The 23,147-nt window shown below is 38.5% G+C and overlaps 2 protein-coding genes across 4 annotated transcripts; one reads left to right on the top strand and one right to left on the bottom strand.

Moving 5' to 3' along the window:
* Positions 1–29: 29 nt before the first annotated feature.
* On the top strand, positions 30–8,437 carry unkl (unk like zinc finger). 3 transcript variants are annotated; one of them, XM_070923474.1, is made up of 16 exons: positions 30–94; positions 758–967; positions 2,799–2,975; positions 3,698–3,831; positions 3,946–4,081; positions 4,172–4,289; positions 4,642–4,726; positions 4,918–5,084; positions 5,472–5,660; positions 6,403–6,450; positions 6,591–6,768; positions 6,867–6,956; positions 7,067–7,303; positions 7,543–7,730; positions 7,841–8,098; positions 8,276–8,437. In XM_070923474.1, the coding sequence occupies exons 1-16, from the start codon at positions 30–32 to the stop codon at positions 8,429–8,431; spliced, it is 2,436 nt and encodes an 811-aa protein (XP_070779575.1). In that variant the 3' UTR covers positions 8,432–8,437. The 3 variants fall into 3 exon arrangements, with proteins under 3 accessions (XP_070779575.1, XP_070779574.1, XP_070779576.1); XM_070923473.1 differs by having other exon boundaries at positions 6,846–6,956; XM_070923475.1 differs by having other exon boundaries at positions 5,472–5,681; positions 6,409–6,450.
* Positions 8,438–14,651: 6,214 nt separating this feature from the next.
* Positions 14,652–22,450, bottom strand: LOC139300015 (dynein axonemal assembly factor 8). Its single transcript, XM_070922980.1, is given in 26 exon segments — positions 14,652–14,687; positions 14,689–14,754; positions 14,948–15,017; positions 15,110–15,195; positions 15,283–15,494; positions 15,855–15,972; positions 15,974–16,140; positions 16,279–16,450; positions 16,546–16,709; positions 17,197–17,250; positions 17,423–17,725; positions 17,924–18,088; positions 18,187–18,318; positions 18,477–18,603; positions 18,908–19,062; positions 19,233–19,315; positions 19,690–19,981; positions 20,132–20,276; positions 20,425–20,532; positions 20,632–20,823; positions 20,922–21,062; positions 21,168–21,359; positions 21,432–21,576; positions 21,659–21,946; positions 22,034–22,276; positions 22,350–22,450. Coding segments are annotated over 26 exon segments (3,936 nt in total). The 5' UTR covers positions 22,430–22,450.
* Between the last annotated feature and the right edge of the window lie 697 nt (positions 22,451–23,147).

Here is a 23,147-nt window from a genome sequence, read left to right as displayed (position 1 = left end):
GCATGCGCAATTCATTGTTTTGACTGAAAATGCCGTCGGTTTCGAAAACGGCGGCCAATGCGTCCCCTCAAACCGAGAAACCTACCCACTATACGTGAGTAAAGCTGCTGCAAAGAAACTACTAAATCGCTCGTTGCCGAAAGTGTTATTTGCACGTGCACCTATGCGCGTTTGCATTTCATGCATTCCTCAACTCTTGTGTGTGTGTGTTGAAAACATGGTGCTTTTCCTGGCTTTGTGACTACCTAACGTTACATAGCAAACAGCGACTGCACGCTAACGACATCAGCCTTAATGTAGGAAACACGGACATCTTAAATCACTTCATTGACTAGCCAATCGTTAACGGAATCGTTTACAATTGTTTTACCGAGTTGAGGAATTGTTTTGAATAATCCGTTGAATGTTACACCGTCAACTCGGTCTGCTAAATGATTAGCCAGGAACTCGCTAACCAGTCTGCTTGTAAATAGCTCGGCCTTATTTTGAGTTCCCTCTTGCTACGCACATTTATAGACGTACGCTCGGGACTTTCAACAAGTGTTACGTCGAAATACGTACGTAGTTAGCTCTCTGAATAGCGAGCTAACGTTAGTGACCCAAAATATAAAGCTAGTAGGCTAAACCACTAGGAGCATAACACGATATCTCACTGCCTCTGAACTTTTTACTTGCCCTCGACTTGTTTCTTAGTTAAAAGTAATTTTAAAACCCGGTTCCTTATAAATGTTTCTTTTGTTTTTCCTTGTTGTTTCAGATACTTGAAGGAGTTTAGGACAGAGCAGTGCCCGTTGTTCCTCCAGCACAAGTGTACGCAGCACAGACCCTTTACGTGCTTTAATTGGCATTTTCTCAACCAGCGGCGACGACGACCCATAAGAAGAAGAGACGGAACTTTTAACTACAGCCCCGACGTGTACTGCACGAAATACGACGAGACCACAGGCATTTGCCCAGATGGAGATGAGTAAGTCCCTGTCTCAATCATTGCCATTCTTCAGCTTCATGAAAATGTCAGTGTGACATGATACAGCTGCTGACAAGTGGCTGATGTTTTGCTGACATGTTTGGGATGAGGGCCATTGCAGCTTAATGAAACAAATCAGAACTTGAATCAAACTAATGCCAACACAAATATTGAATGCAGTTCATCAGGACGTAGATAAATGGCTTTGGGCTGTGGTGTGTCTTCATTGGGACATTGGGCTTCGTATAGTGAGATTTACAGTGACTGAAACAAACCTTTTGAAACTGTAGCACGTTGTCATTGTGTTATTTATTTTACAGACCAAGGAGGAATAGCTATGTAGCTAAATGTAGGGGTGGTTTTATTATGTTTCTGCATTTTGAGGGACATTCTTATACATGAAACCTTTTTCTTAATTTCACCAGTTTGCTGTGGCTACAGTAACACAAGTGTGTAGGATAAGCAAGCTCTCTGATTGATAGCATATGTACACATCAGCTCAGCTGTGCCTGAACTGAGGTTATAGACTGCCAGGCTGGTGATTAAAAAATCCTTTTTAATGCAGGAACCGTTTATTTTAAAATGACTATTAAGAAAGGACTTTCTGCTTTTGTAATCAAACATATTCAGCACAAAAAGCGCTCTAAAGATAAGATGGAAAATTGTGTGTATTCTTTCCACAAATGAGGAGTGCAATATGAAGAATTCTCTTATTTTGCAATTGATTCATTTACACAGGAAAATGAGATTAGATTAGTTGTTTGGTGAGCAGTATTTATGATTTATTTATTTTATTATTTATTTGAAAAGTGTGATGTTGCAGCAGATGTTGGCAGCATCTTACAGATGCAATATATACTTTGCCCTTAGTATTATTGCACACATTCTCTATGCAGAGTATGTACCAACCAACCACCATTTCTGATTGAACTCACTCTTTATGTGACATGACTGCTCCTCTTTGTTTTTGAGATAAGGCTTCTTGACAGGTTGTCACTGGATACCCTCCAGCATTATATTCACTGGTGCTACTATTAATTTCAGCTAATGGCAACATGTGATTTGGTGCGTAAACATTTTCGTCTCAGTGTAATATTTTCAAAAATGTCTGTTTCCCATATTGTTCCTAAAAATAAGATGCACTTTTTGTTTATGTTTTGCACTTAGCATAATTTGTCTTCTGTTATCACAGGGAAAAACGGTTTCTAAACATTTTGTGACAGGCTTGTTGCTTTAGAGGAGTCAGGCATTTTTTATTGACTAAACTGTCTTGTTGCGCAGGTAGTATTGAAAGACGGCAGCCTCTTTTTGTGACAGGGAATTAAAATGGCACAGCATTTATTTACTTAGAAATAATAAAAGAAATAAGATTATTGAACTAATGCAAAATGAAAGACTGTGATTCTTACAATTCCTCCTCTGCCAATGGCAGCTATTTTTGTATGACCTTATGTGTTGCTATAGCAACTGTTGCTATTCAAGAAAGGAAAGATTGGTTTGTTCAAGAGGCTTATTGGCCATACATTTCTTGAGGCATTGCTATTATGTCAGCCCTGCATTCACAATAGAATCTTATTTCTGATTAAAAATGTGTGCAAATATAAGAATTCCCTCCTTTTTTGACAATTTAAAATCCTTGGGGTTTTCTAATGTTTGGTCCATGTTTTAAATTTAAAACATGTTTGTGCTATAAGTTGTATTTATTTTGGACAGATCTGAGGTTTAGCCAAAACTGTTGTGCATTATTTTAATGTCATGCCAAATCATTTGTATTCAGTTTTAAGTAGATCAACTGATAAAATATTTCAATGCTGTATCCTTGCTTCCTTAGCTGTCCCTATTTACACCGGACCACTGGTGACACAGAGCGCAAGTACCATCTACGCTATTACAAGACTGGCACTTGTATCCATGAGACGGATGCTCGAGGGCATTGTGTGAAGAATGGCCTCCACTGTGCTTTTGCTCATGGGCCACATGATCTCCGACCTCCAGTCTATGATATCAGGTGACATACAAAGCAAATAGTGGCCTCTCTTTTCTCTGCCAAACTTTTCACTCACAAGCCTCACAATGGAACGAACAAATCGCAGATTTAGACATAATGTAAACAGAATGCTGGTATTGTAGGGGTTTAATGGATCGCCTGACTCATGGTTTGATTTGTAACTCTGTTTTCAGAGCTCGGCTCAATTACAAATACACCTGACACTAGATAAACATGTTTTATTGAGCTCTGTGCTGCTGAAAGAGTCTGTGTGAGTTTAGCTGATACCAAGATTTTAAACAAAGAGTTTCAAATGTTGACTGTAGTGAAAATTCAGGAATTAAATTGATAAACCTCTTTATAATTATTACATTATCTTTCCTAGTTGTATTGGTATTTTGATAATATTTCAATTAATATTATCATATTGTTACACCTGCATGATAAGGTGCCTTATGTGTCAGATGGTCCAGTGTAAGGTGTCACTTGGTTTGTATTTGACTGTGTTGTATTCAGCAGATCATTTGATAAAAGTGTGCAATTTAATGATAAAATTGGATGGTGATTGGTTATGTGAGAGTGATTTACTAATTTAGTGTTATACTATGTTTAATAGTTTTAGACGGCAAGCAAGTTTCCTTTTAACAAGACAATAAGTTCAAGTGTGTTGAACCAAGATATATATATTTTTTTACTTTTTGAGGAATTGGGGATAAAATTAACATTCATTTTTGTGCACACAGAGAGATCCAAGCACAAGAAGCTCTTCAAAATGGGCAGTTGGGATCTGGGGAAGGTATTCCTGATCTGCAGCCTGGTGTATTAGCCAGCCAAGCTATGATTGAGAAAACTCTGACAGAAGACCCCCGGTGGCAAGGTGAGTAACCCCCACTCTGACGATAATGGGCTCATGCTGTGCCAAATAACACTTTTTAATGTCATGCAAAATAAAAGGAAAACTTATGTTAATACTTTGTGCCTTTCTTTGTAGATACCAACTTTGTTTTAGCCAATTATAAAACAGACCAGTGTACTAAGCCCCCAAGACTATGCAGACAGGGATACGCTTGCCCTCACTACCACAACAGTAGAGATCGAAGGCGAAATCCTAGAAAGTTCAAATATAGGTAAGATATGACTCAGTTTAAGTCAGAATAACAAATGGTATTAAGTTGTGTAATTACAGTGGGTTAAAGGTTCTGACTGTATGAATGCAGGTCAACTCCTTGCCCTAATGTGAAACATGGGGATGAATGGGGCGAGCCCTCAAAATGTGACAGTGGAGACAGCTGCCAGTATTGTCACTCTCGCACTGAACAGCAGTTTCACCCAGAGGTGAGTGAATTTTGTTTTTCTGCAAATTAACAGTTGGATGATAGGTAATAGCTTTCCTCTTCAGTACAATAAATCTTTCATTATTAAAGTCTATTGTCAGATCATTATTATTTATTTATTTGTCTTTTGTTAAATTAGCTATTTTCTTGTGGGTTGGACTTGTATACATGCAGCCTGATAAATACAGTAGATCACAGCAGACATTCATTAAATCCCCAAATTGACCATTAAAAAGCATTTTATGTCTTTAAGACAATAGAAGTAAAACAGTGTTTGATAACATAGAGTACCTATATAAAGGACAGACATCGTAACTTTGTATCTTATTGTGGTTTGTTTGTGATTCTCTAAGATCTACAAATCTACCAAATGCAATGATATGCGACAAACTGGATACTGTCCCAGAGGACCGTTTTGTGCATTTGCACATGTGGAAAGTAAGTGAAAGTTTGTAAATACTGTCTCGGTACTCGGGTAGAGAATTACAAATCTATGGTTCTTTTTTGAGTCAAGGATATATACACACTTGTGAGGACATTTTCTTGGTTTTACCAAATTTTTAATTATGCACCGTTATCCTTGGTAAATACACTATATGAAGATTTAATATTTATTTTAATCCTTTCAGGAATTCCCTCTACAGAAGAAACCATGAGCTCATTGCTAACAGTGATACAGTCAAGTTCACAGTCCCAGCTGGGCTCTCAGCAGTATTCAGAGTGTCCAGTCAGTGAGTGGAACAGTGGAGGCAACTCCACCACCAGCGCAACCAGTAGCAACGGACAAGTAGGAAGTGTATGTTTTCTCTGTTGCTATGTCGGTCCTTCAATAGGAAATGTATCAGACTCAACTCGACCAGAGTGTTGATTTCAAGAGTAGATGCATATCTTAAAATGTTATGGATGTCTTCTTTTGTAGCTACATAAATCACAGTTCAGCTGATGCAAATCAGCCATGTACTTGTCGATATGTTGTTTGCTCTCATTTTTCTGTTTGTTACACATTGATTTGTCATTATTACTATTCTTTTTACTGTTTTACATTTCATTACTACATTGTTTTGAAAGGGCAATTTCTCATTGAAAGTAATATTTAAGAAGATAATTCAATCATCACCTTCAATTCATTTTATTTATTTTTGATCATACTTTTATTAAGATCATGTGCACTTCTCTTTCTCAGGTTTCATGTTCTAATAGCTCAACTGTAACTCCAAGCTCAGGAAGCGACAGTTTGTTATCCCCAGTGGGATCCATCCACAGGCCCAAATCCTTAACTAATAGTAGTTTATGTTCAGAGTCCACCACATCCAGTGTCTCCTCTCTGACGTCTAACTATCCTAAAGCTCCGGGCTTTGAACGTGAGGATCAGGTACACAGACTGCTCTCTTCAGCTTTAGGAAGAATATAACACATAGACAACTTAGGGCTTTACACTTAATGTATCTCTGTCAATCATTTTCAATCACAGTTTTATTTAGTTCTCACTCATGTCTTTTTATTTATTTTATCACTTTGAGCCATTTTCCCATAAATTACATTGTTTTTAGCTCTTACTTTTGGGATCATTTCGTGTGTTGGGTGTTTGGTTCATGACAAAAAACTAGTATCTTATCTGTTGATGAGAGTCCTTAGAATATCAAGAAGCTATAAAGTATTGAGTAGTTTATGCCTTGGTGATTTGACTACAAACAATCAGACAGCCTAAAAAATATTTTCAAACTGCATACACGGCCAGGAGTATGTGTAACTCTACACTAAGAATTCTCCTTAGGTTGATTTTACTGCCTTCTGATGTTGCAATCAGTTTTCACACGGATGTAATTCAGTAGACAGAGTTACCACATAAATCATGACAATAACAAGAACTTCTGGAAATTGGCAGTACTTAACGCTGCTCCAGAGCACGTTAGTTCTCAAGTAAGTAATTGCAAGTAACAGTTGACTCCATGGGGGGAAAGTGAATAATGCTTAAGGGCAAAAAGTCTATTTTATTTTTGTCAGCCTGTGGCTAATTGCAGTGTAAAATGCCCTTTTTTCTTTTTTTTTTATATAATAGCTGTCTGGATGTAAAGTTTTGTCACTAAAATGTGCCGTTTTTTGATCATTTTTAGATTAAGAACAAGGGGCAGGATCAGAAATTGATGGACCAAGACAAACAGGTTTGTGTTTAAACAGGTTTCTTTGTGTTAATAGCTTTATGATATCACATAATGTGTAATGTATTTATTTAATTTGAAAGCCTAAACTGTGATTGACAACGTTAGGAATTAAACAAACGCCTTCTGTGCTTTCCTTTTAGACACAAAATACTGTATTCTCTGCGGTGAACCCTTTGGCATCAAGCTTTACCTCCAGTATAACATCCAGCTTGGCCTCTAGTATTGGCTCAGATAGTTCTTCACCCACCACCTTATCAACAATGAATGCAAAAGCCACTCCTTTCTATCCAGGGAGCAACACAGTGGAGTCTGTCATAGGTATGTATATGTAAAGTCAACAAGTAAACCAGTTGAGCTGACTACTGCCACTCTTTATTTTGTTGTCTAACAGCCAGATGTATGTTGTTTTCTCTCAGGATCCGCGCTGGATCTCAACTTCAGTGACATTAATGTTGCATCTCTTGATAAGGAGTTCGAGGATCAAGACAACAGTGTAGGATTGGCAAGTAAGGACACCTAGTTTGTTAAAGTGCTTTCAGTTGTTTGACCAGTTGAACACAAATTGTCTCATCGTAATTTGCTTTAAGCAACAACAGTAATAACTTTGTCCCCACAGGTCAAAGGGTGCTAGGTGGATCCGCTCCCGTTAACATTCCTGGCTCCCTGGCGCGATCGTCCTCTTTTAATTCCTCGTCATCACTCTCCACCTCCCCGCTAAGCTCCCTCTCCCAGTCTCTGTCGCAGTCCCTGCTCGCTGGGACGGTATCGCAGCAAAATCAACCATCAAACATGTTAGCCAAGCAAGAGCATGGCCTCCTGGGAACACCCACCTCCTCTTCCCAGAACTCTTTGGGTAAGCTGATAACATCAGGCATTTTTCTCCAAGTGAGCACTTCCTCTCAACTTTACTTAAAGGCTATCAGAGTTTGATTGTGTAAGAAACAACTTAGTTTAACAAAGAAATCATTACTTTAAAAGCCATCAATTTAGGATTGACGAAGAGTTTGAAATATCAGACAGCTCTAAGTGACACAGTTGCACACAGAGCCTCTACTAACTATTCACTTTATGCTTAACACATCACTCACCTAGGCTTGAATGGAGGGGCTAGCAACATTTGGGACTTTGTAAGTGGCAGCTTTTCACCGAGTCCGTCTCCAGTTTTCAGCAGCCTAACCTCCACCACCAGCACTGTTGATCTGGCCCGCCTTTTTAGAGAGCTGGACGAGGCCAAGAGGAAGATCAAACAATGGGAGGAGGCCTGGCATCAGGTCAAGCAAGTCAGTGTTATAAATGAACTCTCATTGTAATACATGTCTTGGAGCCTTTTCATAGATGGCAAGTTTTTGTTTTTTTTAGATTTTAATCACAAGACTCAACTTTGTTCCAGGCCTGTGAAGCTTGCCAGAAAGACGCCCATGAAGCAAAGGAACACGCAAAAACGGCCGAGGCAGAGCGGCAGCTGGCAGAACAGAAATGGGAGGAAACCGAGCGCAAGCTGAAAGAGCTCCAGGGGGACTTTGATGTGCTTTGTCGCACCCCTGGAACACCTCTTCTACGTAGCTACGGAGAGCTGGACCAGCTCCCCTTGTCAAAGCTTCACTCCATCCAGAGTCAGCTGCGTAATGACCTAGACCTTATAGACGGGGTAAGAAAGACTAGATCACACACAGTATTTCATTTGTAGCATCTACATAGTTTTGAAACAGTTTATCAGGATATCATTCAGATCTACGTTTTGTCATCAAGCATGCTTATTTGAAAAGTCTGCATGAACTGTATTATTTAAGTTGCAGCTGATATTCGTTCTTTTCTCCCCCAACAGGTAATATATCAGCTTCAGTCAAAGAAATGTATAGTTTGCCAAAAGCATGATCGTTGCATTGTTCTGCAGCCTTGCCAACATTATGTACTATGTGAGAGCTGTGCACCTAGTAAAACAGAATGTCCCTACTGTAGAACAAAAATACTGAAGTGGTGATGTACAATTACTCAAGGTACTATTTAAAGAATTAGCCCTTTGAAAAACTACTAATAGATATTACATTTTCTAAATAGCAATGTCTGTTTCATACAGTGATTGAATTAATTTAGAATAAGATGATGTTTGACTGACAAAACAAATAGTATTATGAATCAGACTGTGTACAAGAGATTCAATCATTATAGTATTTGCTCATTTTATGTGCACATTACCCTGGCAACCAGATAGCTTTCTTTATGCAAATTAGAATATTAAATTACCTTTTCTCAAATCTTCAATCATGATCATGGGCACTCTAAAGGACACAAATCTTGTGTGCAGATATCTACATTTCGTGTACACTTTGTTATGAATATATTTTGGATAAACACATAATGCAGCTGTGCTTTCCCCAAACAAAATGCAATTATGCATTTCCAACCCGACATGTTGCTCTTACAGTAAATACAAAATTACAGATTTTCAAAAACAATTAAAAATGGTACCAATACACAAGTTGTATACACAAAGACATTCAGGAGTGTGAGTTTGTATTTCTGCCCTCCATGTTTTGCTGTTTATGGATTCTTACTTCACTGCACTTTGGAATTAGTGTGGATAAATCTCTGATCTCCTGAGGTTGCCTCTTCTTTACTTAATGCACTTAAAGTCCAACAAGAGCAAATTTGAAGGCATTTCAACCCCAGATTTTCAGATACTGTGGAAATGTGTGTAAAGGCAATAAAAGGTTTTAGTAAATCTGTTACATCACATATTCTTGTGTTTGAAGAAAGAAAACGTACTCACTGTAACTTTAATATTAAATCTTAACTGAAAATAGATAGTTCAAGTTTTAAACATGCATATAAATAGAACTCCCACGTCCTTCTCATAATGGAGGTCTTTAGGTTATTTTTCAGTCATTCCGAGGGTGGAAAAAGTTTGATAAACAAAGTATCCTTTGTAATAATATCAAGGGGAGTTAACCTGTAGTCCAGTGACCTCCATAGGCGGATTTAAAAATGAACATTTCCCCACACAATAATACAAAAATATAGACAAAGCCATTGTTGATATTTTACCACAATAGCTACTGCCATAGGCATTCCAGGTTGGGATCTCAAATGCAAGGAAATGACTGTGTAAATGCACTGCCAGGAAATGTTGAGTTCACTCACACTCAACCAGTCTGGTGATGTTAAACATAAAATGGGCAAAACTCAAAGCTGATTTTTCTTTAATTAAAGAGGAATGTATCTAAATCAAAGAACTCACTCTGGAGAAATCATATTTTAGTTTTAGCCTAATTAGTCTGTAATTCCAGAAAACATTTGTGTACTATTTACAGAACATGGAGCACAGCGCTTGAACGTTTAGAAGTAGCATCCTCTGAGGGATGAATACACAGCTGCATTCTTACACTCAACACTGTGGGGAGAAATTGATGAAAAAAAAATAGTCGTCTTCGGCCAAAGTATTGTCCAACAATAGAAACTGAATATGCAGATGTGTAAGACATCCAATGAGGTATTAGTGCTGAACCACGCCTGTTACCAGGGACTCGACAAAACACATGAAAGCAGTTTTTGCAGTGTTCCTCTTTAAGTAAAGACACATTTTCTGAAATACCCAATTTTCATTTACATATTTTTCTTTAATGCAACCAGTCAAGCATCATTATTTTGACCAACTTTCTGAAGAAGTTTGATTTCTTACTAAAGCACTTTGTTGACCTGGGACTTTATTATTAAAGGGTATATAGAAATTTGCTTTAAGCTGCTTTGTAGGTATTCTTTTGTCTTTTTTTTAGATTTTTTTTTTCTATATAAGCTAATGTCTGAAGCTTTTGTGTGTACTGTGAAACGTCATTTGAATATTTCATGATTCCTATTGTTAATTCATGGCATGGTTCTACATATTATTAAGATCTCATAGAAAAGTACTTAATAGTTTCTACTTTCATAGTTAGATTTATAAAATTTCAATCAAATAAGTGCAAATTTAAAATGCATTTTAGGCATAACCAGCAGCTGTAATATCAGTAAGGCACATGCTACATGTTAAGGCTGTTATTCAATCAGTTAGTTTTGTTTTGTAGAGATTTATATAGCTTAGCCATTAGAGAAGCATGTATTGTATTTGCTAAAAGCCTGAGATGGTGATTTTTGTAGGAATCTAGCCTCTTGACCTTGTCTAGAACATATCGGCCTCTAACTCTAAAGTGCCTTGCCTTAGTTGAAAAGGTTATGTGTAGAATTGTCAGAGCAAACACAAGTAGTTGAAGCTTGTGCACAGGTTTCTGCATAATGTGTCTTGTTTAACTTTGGGAAAGCATTGACGTGTATGACTATATTTGTATATATATATAAATATATGCCAGTGTATTTGGCCCAATCCCATTAAGTATTTCTACGGAAGATAATTGAAAACAAACATTGTCAGTGCCTGTGCCCTGACTTCAACCTTAGAAATGAACCTCCCATCTCCCCTCCAATTACCCACCCACTCATTCCTTGGTCGTGGTGCTCTTTTCGTGCAGCTTCAGTCTTTGAAATTAGGTTTTTCAATTTAACGTTTGGGAGTATGCAAACAGTACATGACACATGGATTTGTATAGCAACATATAAAAATGCTTTTTAAACAGTTCAGTAACTTTCATTTGTTTTATTGTAATAATTCTGCAGTGAATGAAGAATTCCGTAGTTAACCTGTAAGTTGGATTTTGCGTAGGATTCGTGCTTAGGTTCCACTAATTGAAATGACCTTCTACTGTGTTAAGAAATCTTTTTATTCTTGCTTTAAATTCAATAGAAAATCATGTATCTCCAGGTACACCTTTTGCTACTTATAAATATGGGAAATGCATTGTTTACATTCACATAAATGACAATTAAGCAACTCAGAGGAAAAATATCAAGAAAGATTATGGTATTTTAGCATTTTCATGATTATATTACAGCATAAAAGGCAGCCTGAACACTTCTGGTATTGCATGTTATGCGATATATTAACCAGCTACAAAAAAAACAAAAAAAAAGTTCGCACTGTGTCACACTGCCAGAATATTTGTATTGACTTATTTTTAGTGTAGTAAAGGCTTAATAATTTCTGCAAGCTTCGCTGCTACTGGAAAAGGTATTAATGTAGTTTCTTGTTATACATTTAGATGTTTGAATGTTGTTGTGCATCCACAGCTCAGATTACAGAAACTATGAAATAATCTGTCTTCTGCTTGACTAAATCTTAATTTGAATTATTCATTTGTAAATGCATTTGAGTCAAAGTTTCAGTACTTTTGTATATCACTTAGAATGATGTCACAGACCTGTACTGCTGTAGATTGTCCCTTTTTTCAATTGATTGAAGGTAAATGTATTTCTGTTGGATTTCTTTCCCCCATACGCTGGATAGCAGTGTACAGTGCAGCTAATTTCACAGGCTACTCTAGTCTATTTTGTTTTGCCTGTGAAGCCAACTAAATTGATGATGTCTAGTGTGATAATCTAAAAATGAACCAAAGTTGTGTTCTAGTAGCTGTCCAAATATGTATTCTAAAGGGAAGATTTACCCTTGAACAGAATTGAAATGATTGCTGAGGAATCGGACAGGTCAGCCTGTAGTTGTGAACAGGGCCGGGTCTTGCCAAATTATAAATGGCGGGTCAGAGCACCAAGGCCCTCCAGATGAAACTGAGACAAAGTCCAGCATTGTGAGTGGCAGGAGTTCTGTTTTCGGATGGACTTTTGCTTTGATATTTCATTAGTTCGTAGGACATATATCCTCGTAGTGAGTAAACCACAGGACTATGCTAATGGCTTTTGCTTACAACATTAATGGACTTGTGCCCATTTTTTGCAGTTTTACCAAAGACCTGTACTGTTGTTATTTCTTTTGTACTACATTTCATCATTTGTTTTATTTCAGTAAGAAACCTAAATCGATTTTAAAAAAGGATTCACCTAGTACCTTAAATAGATAATGTTCATTAACAGTAATTAATGGCATCTTTTTCTATCTAAAGTTAGCTATAGTGAGTTGATACACAGATGATCAAAAATGCATGGGTCAGATTCTTACAAAATGTGTATTTGTATATTTGATTTTGTGTTAAGTATACATTGACGTTTATGGCAGGTTTGTGCAATACTGGCTAGCACATGCTGACCTTAAGCGAGGATTTGGTGTCAGTTTAATTGTTGTCTACAGTGAAGGAATGTCAAAGGTGAATGACATTTGTGCTTCTGAAGTGGCCATATAAACTTCACGACAACTACTGTTTTTGAAGTTTTGTTTGTTTTTTGTTGATTTTGCTTAACTACATAATCTCATTCACTTTGGAAATTGATGGTTATGCATTATATGCTGTTATGATAGGCCTACAGTGACTGTAAGGTGCTTTCTTTCTATCTGACTCTGTTTTTCTATTTCTTAAAGCCGTGGTCCAAATTAGTTTTAGTTTTTTTGTAAAATTACAGGGGACAGATGATGATTGTGACAAGCATTAATGGCAGATACAGACATAATTAAAACAGAGTTGTTGTTGTGGTAATTTGTCGTTGACCCTCAATCTCTCTAGTGGTCTACTTGCCCCATTTCAAGTTTTCTAAAAAGAAATGAAACTAAAATTCACCTGGTAAGCACAGCTTACATGTCTTTACATTTGTTTAGATTTGTTAAATTTATCTCTAACGGACCAATTGCACTTTCAAGTACATCTGTGCCTTTAATAATTACACAATGTTAATTGGTATCAAGAGAATGTCTCTGGGACAGTGTTTGCTGTCAGTCAGATGACAAAAATAACATGTTTAATTAGAATCAAAATTCCAGTGCCTTACAATATTTTTGTGGACCACAATGTGATTTCTAAATGATCCTCTACATTAAAGAAAAGCATTAAACAAAAAGGCTAAGCTAATGAGATTTGCTTCACCAGTTCCACAGGAGGGAGCACATTTTATAATTGACTAATTATTATTATCTCTGTCTGTATTTGCCATACCATTTTAAAAAACAAAACAAAAAAATGCAGCAATACTTAACCATTGAATACACAATTCTGATCTTAATTAGTCATTTGGCACCAAAATCTCAATTGTTTGTAAGGAAAAGCACCAAATGGAAAGAATCTTGTAAATGAACTGTAATAGATGTATCATTATGCTCTGCATTGGAATAGTTTAATCTATTTTGCATTACTGTTAGTTGTTGTGTTGTCTTTTTGTTTTTAATATTATGAAAATGGAGCCTGAAGATTTATGCAATCTTGTACATGTATATGAGTATGGTGTATGGAGCTGTTCAAATTAAGTAAAATACTAGTACAAGTGTTGTCAAAAGTAAATAATCTGAATGTGGAACCAGTTGTTCCATATACTTTAGAAAATTTCAGTAGAAATGTTATTTTAACATTGAAGCCCTGAAATATTGAATGTATTGTTCTCAATTAGATATTCAATGAATAGGTCACTGGATATTATGGAGCGCAGTTAATTCATTATGATGTAGCATCTAGTTGTGAACTGCTATTCAATAAAATTTATTAGAACTAAAACAAATGCAAGTTTTCAAGTTTCTATTTGTCAGCGAAATGCGGAAATATAAGGAAAGAAATGTGTTTTTCTCAGGGTAATACAGCGATTTAATAGAGAATGTGTTAAATCTGAGGAAACTGCATTTCATAGATTTACTTAATGTCAGTGGGTTTAGACATTATTTATAGACTATAATATGTCCCTTATTTTGTGAGAAGCTGTATGGATATGTAGGAAATTCTCTAATGATAAACGTAGAAATTATTCTGTTGGTATATTGATATTTTTTGTGTTGTGAACACAAAAATAGTCTTAGAATACTAGAGTTTTCTTTTCTACATTGAGGATTGTGTACCGCATATTTTCTGTAGTGTACTACTAGTTTGTTAACACTTGTTAAATTGTTACACTACAGTTATGCAATGGTTTACAGAGTTCACAAAATTATTTTTATCATCTTGAGAATTAAAATAATTTTTCATCTGAAATGTGTGAATACTTTTTGTCTCTAACACAACTTACAGAATAAAGTTCTTTAAAAATATTGTTTGTGCCTCAAATGTCGTGGAGACCAGAGGGGAAAAACATTTATTACATTACAGTGACTTGAAAATTATCGAAAACATGTCTTTCCTGAACATTTGGAATTACAAATCAAATCAGAGCAGACATATTGTGAAAATGCCAAGTGATGTAGCTTAGCTTTAATGTGCTTTTACATGTGCACCCATTTGAACATTATGGCACATTGCTTAGACAGCTCTCCGGAGACAAGGCGTCAAATAGGTAGCATATCAGCTGCTTGGCCTGGAGGAGGGAACACAACATAAATAAGGTCAAGGGTGACTTGTTGATGAACAAAATATTTCATGGCAATACAACAAATCTTAACAGCATTACAACTGTTTGGTTTTCATAAAGCAGCTAAAATACACAATGTATGTTTAATAGGAATAAAAAAAGACCTTGAAGAAAAAGCTGAATTATAATCATGATATACCTCTTCCTCACTCTCAGGGTAGATAATCGTTTTCCCCACTTCCTCTAGGTCTGACCTCTCCTGGTAAATCCTGGTGTAACAATGAAAGGCACAGAGAAAAGGAAAATGTTATATGTAAATATTCTACATGTTTGCATAATAGGTTGCTTTGCTTTTTCGTACCTTTCAAGGATCAAGTGAAAGCAGCTCATAATGGTTTCCCCTTGCAGAGCCATGATGAGACAGTGTGCCGTGTAAAGATGAGCCATCTTTTAAGGACACAAGAGACCAAGAAAATCAGCTGCTGATTACTCTGTAAGAACGTAAGCTACTTATTTTAAAGCCAAACTTCTCACCCTCGCACTTCTTGATGACACTTTCAGTGTCTCAGCGATATGTTTCCTCTGCTCATTACCCAGTATGCTCATCCTTCCTGCCACCAGGTGGCAGCCTGATCTCAGCAGCTGCTCCAGGATGTCCAGCTGGGATGGCACTTGGCTGAGCAGGGCAGCATTTAAGGGTATCAGCAGACAGGTTGTCTGCCAGAGAGCACTGTGTATCAGGGACCCTGGCACCAATAAACAAGCAAAACAGGACTTTTTGTTTTCTGCATGGCTTACAAAGGTCATCTGGAACTGAGTCATATTTCAACATCCATTCCAGAAGAGTCCCTGCCAAAGTCACAATAAATGATTAAATGATTTTGCTTTGATAAATGATTGAACCATGCAATGTTTAATGCTTTCAGTTTAGAGTGAGTTAAATCTAATGACAATACTCAGGAAAACGTGCATTCCTGTAATTATGAGTACACCACTAATGCAACCTGGATATAGTTCAGTGGAGTTTACAGCAATGCTCTCAACAAAACTTATCGATACATATAATTGTCTGTTTATGAAAATAAAACAAGACTAGTAGTCCAAACCTCCATTTGGTCCTGATGCCATTGAAAGTGACAGACTTTTCTGGGCCACAGGGCCCAGTGTGCAGCTCTGTTCACGCTCCACAGAGGCTAAAGGGTCTGAGCACATGCTGAGAATCTGGAACCAAGAAACCAAGCATTAACACTGAATGTCAGTCAATCCAAGTACTAAGTCCTGTGTGTGACAAGCATACCTGCTCCTGTCTCATTGTGCTGGTCTCAGTACAGCAGAGCCCCTCTGGAAAAAGCCTCTTCACATCCTGAATTGCTTTCTGATATGACACAGATCCTATATATAACAATATATAATTTGTGTTTAAAACCAACATTTAACAATTCAAAGTGCTTTACATAATGCACTAGTACTGTAGCATACATAGCAATCCTGTTCTTGAATGTGTACCAGTGTGCAGCACAGGGCACTGACCATAGATGCCATTGTATGAATGAGCCATGCCACAGCAGGTTGTCCGCAGGGACGAGTCCTCTTGGCCCAGCACATCCAGCAGCCTCCTAACAGCATTTTCCCCCTTGAAGCAAAGAGCCAGTGAGGAGCCAGAGCACAAGTAGTCCACATGGGCCTCCAAGTCTGCGGGGTCCTGCAAACATCAACGAACACTGTATGAATTATCAAGGCTTGTGTTTTGCATGAAAGGAAAGCTTGTTTTTCTGTCAAATAATCATTCTTAGTTACATTTTCCGCAGGCAGTAGTGTGGTAGCATTGCTTTTGTCCAGGGTCACTACACGCAGGCCCACCAACGAGAGGCCCCTCAGCTGGAGTTTGTGGACAATTTTAGCCAGAGCGTGATTCCAGATTCTTGGCTTGAACAAGCACACGGTGAGCAGCATCTGTGGATCTGAATAGAAAGTCAACTTGTTACTGTTACACCAGTATTTAAGTAATATTTTGAATGTTCAATATTATATTCAAGACTTGCATTTACACATTATAAAACACAACTCTGTCACTAAAAGATTTGATTATGACATCAAAATCACAATGATAATACAGTTTGCCACTATGAACACAATTCTGAGCTGCAAAAAATATATTAGTCACTCAGATTTATATTGAGTATTTGAGATCTGATTTGAGATATGAAGACATACACATCTTACATACTGTATGTGCTCTCTTGAGCATATGAGCCAGAAACTGTGTGCATGCAAAGTCGGAGGGAGTTGGTCAGTTTAACTCCTCAAATTCCTCCAATGTAAAAATGCTGTGTATCTACTTTTAGATATCACCACATCAACTAATGCCAGAAACAATATTGAACAAGCTCAACATGGCTGTTGTAAATATTATTTAAGATGGGGTTGTTTTCCTTTTTTTACAAAGACCTTTTATACTGCCATTTTGGGAAAGAAACTTCCGAAGTGGGTGTACGCTGTGGTCTGTAGAGGAAACAAGTGGGGTGATGAGCCTGTTCCCAGTTTATACACACTGCTTATTTCTCCTTAAATGTTGTGACAGGCTCAAATACTTCAAACTGGAGCATCCCTCGAGAGATTTGATTTTTGACTTGGTATCTGATTGCATGTTTTATACGGCAGTCAACAAACTTACCAGGAATCATCTCATGCTCAAAGAAGAAGAGCGAAGCCTGTCTGAAAGCCACTTCAGGTGTGGGTGACATCAGGACACTGAGGTTTCCGGGGTAATCTTGTGGTAGGAGCTTCCTCAGTGAAGCAAGAGCATCCACTCCTCTAAGAGAACACACTAAGGCAGGAGAGGACATCAGATTGTCCAGGCTGTCGTGACAGAGCTGCTCTCCCACCTCGTATGGACTCAGTTCCTGAGCCTGAAGTCGAGTCAACGCAGGCAGACACCTCAGGCCAAGCAGCCGGAATCCTTCATGTTGTACATCTCCTTGAACATGAATAAAAAAACATTTGTAGAATAGCAGAAGTCTGATGAAATAACTCACTCACATACAAGCACACACTAATTTGTTTATTCATTAAACTGTGTGGGCTGCTGTGTGTATTTGACAGCGTATTTTGTTTGTTTACTGCCACCTCCAGTTCCAAAGCTGTGCTCTCAGAAATACAGCTGAACTTCACCCACCTTCTGGCCCGTCTGTCAGCACTCTGTGTAGGAGGCTCAGGCCTTGGCTCATGTCCTTCCCACACAAGGTCAAAATGACCACCTGCTCCATGTCAGAGTTGGATGAATGCTTCTGACGGGACAGGATCACACTGGAAGGATCTGGCAGTGCCCACATACACCTAACTAAAAAGAAAATATACATGAGAAACATAAAGAAAAACAAAGGGCAGCAGAGGAGCATCTAGTTGAATCTTTACTGACATTGAACACACAGTGCTTACCAAATATATGGAACAGGTAACTGTTGTAAGGTACAGTGTGGAAACCAAAGCCTGGCTCTACTGGGTGAACACCATCAAGCCTGGTGTGGATGAAACCCAGAAGCTCTGGTTCCTTCAATTCTCTCATTAGGGCTGAAACAATATGGCAACTGCAGGGTTATTTTATTGACAAACAAAAACGTGACAATGTAGACTTTTCACATTATTACAAGCACATTTTGACTTTTCATGGAGATGGTTTATGCTGTACATTATTATTATTTTTAGATAATTTGAGATGGAATTTAGACCTGCTGGCAAACTAACACTGTGGTGCATCGCATTTTCTTTTCTCAGTAACAGCACCAGACAGTGAGAGGACAGCTCCAGCTCCTTCTGATCCAGGGTCACAGTATGTGGACTGCAGAACACAAGTGCCTAGAGAACACATACACAGGCTTCAAAACTGTGATGAAAAATACAGAAGTAAAAGGAGAAATCTGTTTCCTAAGACCCAAATAACTGGAAAATGTTCAAATGTTCATTTCCACCTCTACAAGTGTCTCCAGTAAATGGTGAAATTCCCTACAAAGCAAATAGTATACAATATAAAATATAGTATCATTAAACAATCAATTATTGACTTTTGTCATGGTGTCATGTATTGGTTCAATACAATTGTATCCTTCTATTCTACTGTTCTTCTGAAAGTCTGAATTCTGACTGACTATCTTAGTTCTACCTGCTGGTTGGTGAGTCCAAGGACTGCAGCTCCATTGCTCTGAAGCTGCAGCCTCTGCAGCCCCCTCAGACTGAAGCCTCTGCGTTCACAGACAGCCAGCACTTGGCCGTAGCAACATGGAGGCACGCCAGGCGACACCACGAGGAGCAAGTCAGCTATGCAGGGGGAAAGAAGGATTAGCAACTCCACTCGAGTAAAAATGTTTGATCCTTGCTGCAAACAAAATTTCCCTCAGGACAGTTAAGATGAAAGTTGAAAATGAAATGTGGACACAAGCCAGTTTCCCCCCTTGTGACAGTTTTGGCTGCTTGTTGAGTTACAGTACCTTTTGTTGTAGCACACAGAAAGGAAGGTGATCTGCTTAAATTGCACAGGCTGCCTCCCACTCTGTCATCCAAAGGCACAACTCTACAAACCACAGTGAGGGTGACTGGTTATAACACTTGTAGAATAAAAAGCACTGTACTCCGTAATAAAGGTGCTAATACACCTACAATTGCTTGTACGGTATTTTAGTGAAATTTAGCTTCTTTAAATGTGTCAGTTTTTAACTTTTCTTTAAACATGAAGATTTAGATTTACAGTTGCACCACTTTTGAAAAACAAAAAGAATATTTCAGGATGTCCACAGTTTATATGATCTACCTAACTGATTGGGGCATTCCTCCTTTATTATTTCAAATCCATCTCACATTTGGTCAAAAAGTATAATGAAAAATTGAGAAATAATCATAATTAAGAAAAAACATATACACAGTATAGAAAATATTTTGACAACAAACCTATTCAGAGGCCGGTTGTGATCCTGCGAACTTCCTCCTCTAAGTCTTCCTGCAAACCACAAGCACAGCTCCTTGTGGACTTGACTGGCCAGTTGAGGGGAGTAGAAGAGTGGAGGTACTTGACTTCTGCAGTGGAGATGGTCGAGAGAAGTTGGAGCTGTCTTTCTGGGCAGCAGGGGATCTAAGGAACTAGTTAAATCTTTCAACACTGAGTGGGCATGAGGGCCACGCACAGCTAGGGCAAGAACAGGTTGGCAGGTCTCATGAGTTCTCTGGATAACTGGTACAGCACCTGTGAATCAGAGGGAGAGTTTCTAAAGATTATTTTTATTCAATGCAGACATTAACAAAGGCCCTAGGCCACAGTTGGATCCAGGACGCACACCAGACCAATGACCCAGAAGAAGAGGTTTATGACCAGATGGCTTTAGTTAGGTCCTACCAGCACTGTCACCCAGGAACCCCTGTGGTGGATAAAGGAGCCGCAGACCACAAATGTCGAGTCCTGAGTCGAGAACAATCTGGAGGGTGTAGTGTGTTATGAAGGGATGTATGAAGAACGCTTTGCACCCCAGAGCAACTGATACCTACAACAAAAATGAGAGGATAATATATATTCAGTTACTCCACCTTTACTGCTTTGCCTCTGATTCAGTGCTTCCTGGGATCAAAGGAAAGCTGTAAAAAAGAACAACTACTACTACAAAGTACACTTTTGAAGGACAACATGCTCACCTCTGTGTGCAGCTCTTGTGTGGTCTCTCTCCCCTTACAAACACGCTCCTGAGTTTCCACAGTCTGCCAGTAAAACCCTGGACTGGGACCAAACGTCCTATCTATAACCTGAAACACAAAGCCGAGGGAACACAACACAGTCAACAGAAAGCAAAATCATCTGAGTGCTTGAAAATATATTAAATCACACCCTCTAAAGCAAACCACCTTTTTGTTGGAGGTGGCAGAGATGAAACTATTTAAACAGGAGGAAGGCAGATGGATGGGTGAGGCATAGGCTTGTAGGTCCAGCAGGTTTTTGAGGTGAGGTAGCCAGTGGGCAATTAGAGTGAGAGAGGTCTCAGAGAGGAACCTGCAGACCTGGTTATAGTAAAGTGCATGGATGTCTATGTCCCTTTTCTACAAAACAAACAAAAACAAGAACAGAATCAGTGCTCAGATCATCGGACATCGTAAAGCTTAAAGTGTAAGTGTTTTTTTGTTTTTTTGCTATTCACCCTTTGTGTAAAACAGTGACGAGCCACAGCTAAAACATGCAAAGCCAGTCCATCCTCTGTCCACAGCTGCTGAAGTCCTGCAACCCAGAATGGGGCCTTTGCACCAACGTCATCTTCATCATGACGTGGGTCTGGGCCGACCTAATACACACAAACCAGTGACCCTTACATAGCAAAGCATGAACTCAGCTTTACAAATAACAAACGCTGTCACACATTAGGAGAGAGAAGCCACTGCTCACTAACCAAAGACAGAAACCAAGCCACTAAAGTGTTGTAGATGTGGGATTTAGTTGCAGCTGGATACAGATGTTTTCTCCTCCCATGAGCTTTGTCTCCAACCATACCAGGACTGGAGAGGTTGACGATCAGTAGCATACACCCTTTACTTTCAATATCTGCTGGTAGTGTAGTGATTGACTGTAGATGAGATGCCTCCTGAAAAATAAGTCATCATAAGTTGAGGCCGTTTTTTTAACAACTGTAAATTGTGCGTTTTGTGGCACTTACAAAATCATAAAGAACATCAGTTCTTTCAGCAGCTGGCTGCTTCTGTTTGACTGATTTGGTTGGACGATGAATTTCCAGTTGCTTAAGAATTTGCTGCTGTTGTTTATGTTGTAATGATGGCTTAACTTGTTGTCTCTGTTGGTCACTAACAAAAGCATTGTCATGGTTAAAATATTTGTTTATTGTTAATGATGAACATGCTGAATGAATAAAGACAAAATACATACCTCTGCTGCTTTGGTTCTCCGATTGTACTTTGCTGAATTGTTGGTGGGATTTCCATTTTGGGGTTTATGTACTCAAATTGTACATGTGAAGATTGTTTGTCTTCCCACAGATGGTGTGACTCATGGCTGCATATAGACTCTACAGGCTGGTGTAGCTTCTCTTTCAGTTCCGTTGCTTCATTCCCTAGCACTGAGTATGGAGGATCTGTATATTTAGTGGGATATTTATTCCCATTTCTATTCATCTCCCTTATTTTCTGAAGCAACATACTCTTGCCAGTCACTTCCCTGCAAGCAGAGAAATGACAATGTGAACTGAAACAAAATGTGCTGGACTGAAGCATGACAAATGTTTCTAATGCAGGATATATTTACCTGTGTCCCAACTGTGATCCAGTGTGCACTTTCAGATTGGGTTTCTTTGCAGGTGGCGTTTCCTGGTGAGTGTTGTGTTTGGCTGGTGACTTGAAGTCTGATGAAAGATTTGGGGATGTTCTCTGTGGTTTTATTGAAGGATCAGGAAAACGCAGATCAATATAAACAGTGGGACATTCCTGGTGGCTCAGCTGCAACTCTGCTGCCATCCTTCCCGATGATTTGTTCCACACATTATTCTGTCTGCATGAAAAAGGAGATTATTATTATTATCTTACAAATTTGGTCACAAGACCTTAGCAGTGATATGACTTACATGATGTGGTTTGGACTTTTCACAGGCTCTGACAGTGACTTAGATGACTGCTTGTTACAGAAAGCAACTAGTCTCTCCATTATATTCCCCTGGGACCTCTCCTTGTCACCATCTATGAACAAAAATTGGGTTAAAACTATTACACAAGATATTATTATATATTTTTAAATACATATCCTCCCCCATAATTATCCACAAACTCTTGATCGTTCACTACAGCTACAAGGGTGTGTGCTATACTTACCTGCTTGGGTTTTCGTAGGTTCAACTGACACATGTTGTTGCAGAGACAGCCCATTCTCTTTCAGATTTTGGAGGACACAATCCAAATCCCACTGGTCAAGCCTCTGAATGTTGGTGTGTAAAAAAAACCCAACAATTTTGAAGAAGGTAGCACCTAGAGAATATGTACCAGCATTATCCCTATTTTAATTTCCCAAGCTCACCACAAATGAGAGAACGGGAAAACCATCATCAGATTTTGTGTTGTCCACATTTGGTTTTACGTAGGCATCCAGCTTGGCTCCTTTCAGCTCCACAATACCTCTCTCACAAGAATCTGCCTTTAATGTTGAAACAGGAAAGAAAAAAGAAAGGAAAGGAAAGACAACGGTGCATATTTAATGTACGCCATGTTATGCTGGTGTGCTTTCCTCTCGCCACAAGAGTGGCGTTAGATTAATATAACCCACCTCAACATCAGAGTGTTGTGTACCCCACTGAGTTGCAGAAGTGCCTCCTACAATTTCATCATCATCCAACTTCACAGTCTGCATGCAAGTGTCTTCTGACCGGCAT

The sequence above is a fragment of the Enoplosus armatus genome, chromosome 17 (assembly GCF_043641665.1).
Source record: "Enoplosus armatus isolate fEnoArm2 chromosome 17, fEnoArm2.hap1, whole genome shotgun sequence".
Classification (NCBI taxonomy): domain Eukaryota; kingdom Metazoa; phylum Chordata; class Actinopteri; order Centrarchiformes; family Enoplosidae; genus Enoplosus; species Enoplosus armatus.
Note: the sequence above shows the minus strand (reverse complement) of the source record. Positions and strands in the feature narration are given on the sequence as shown.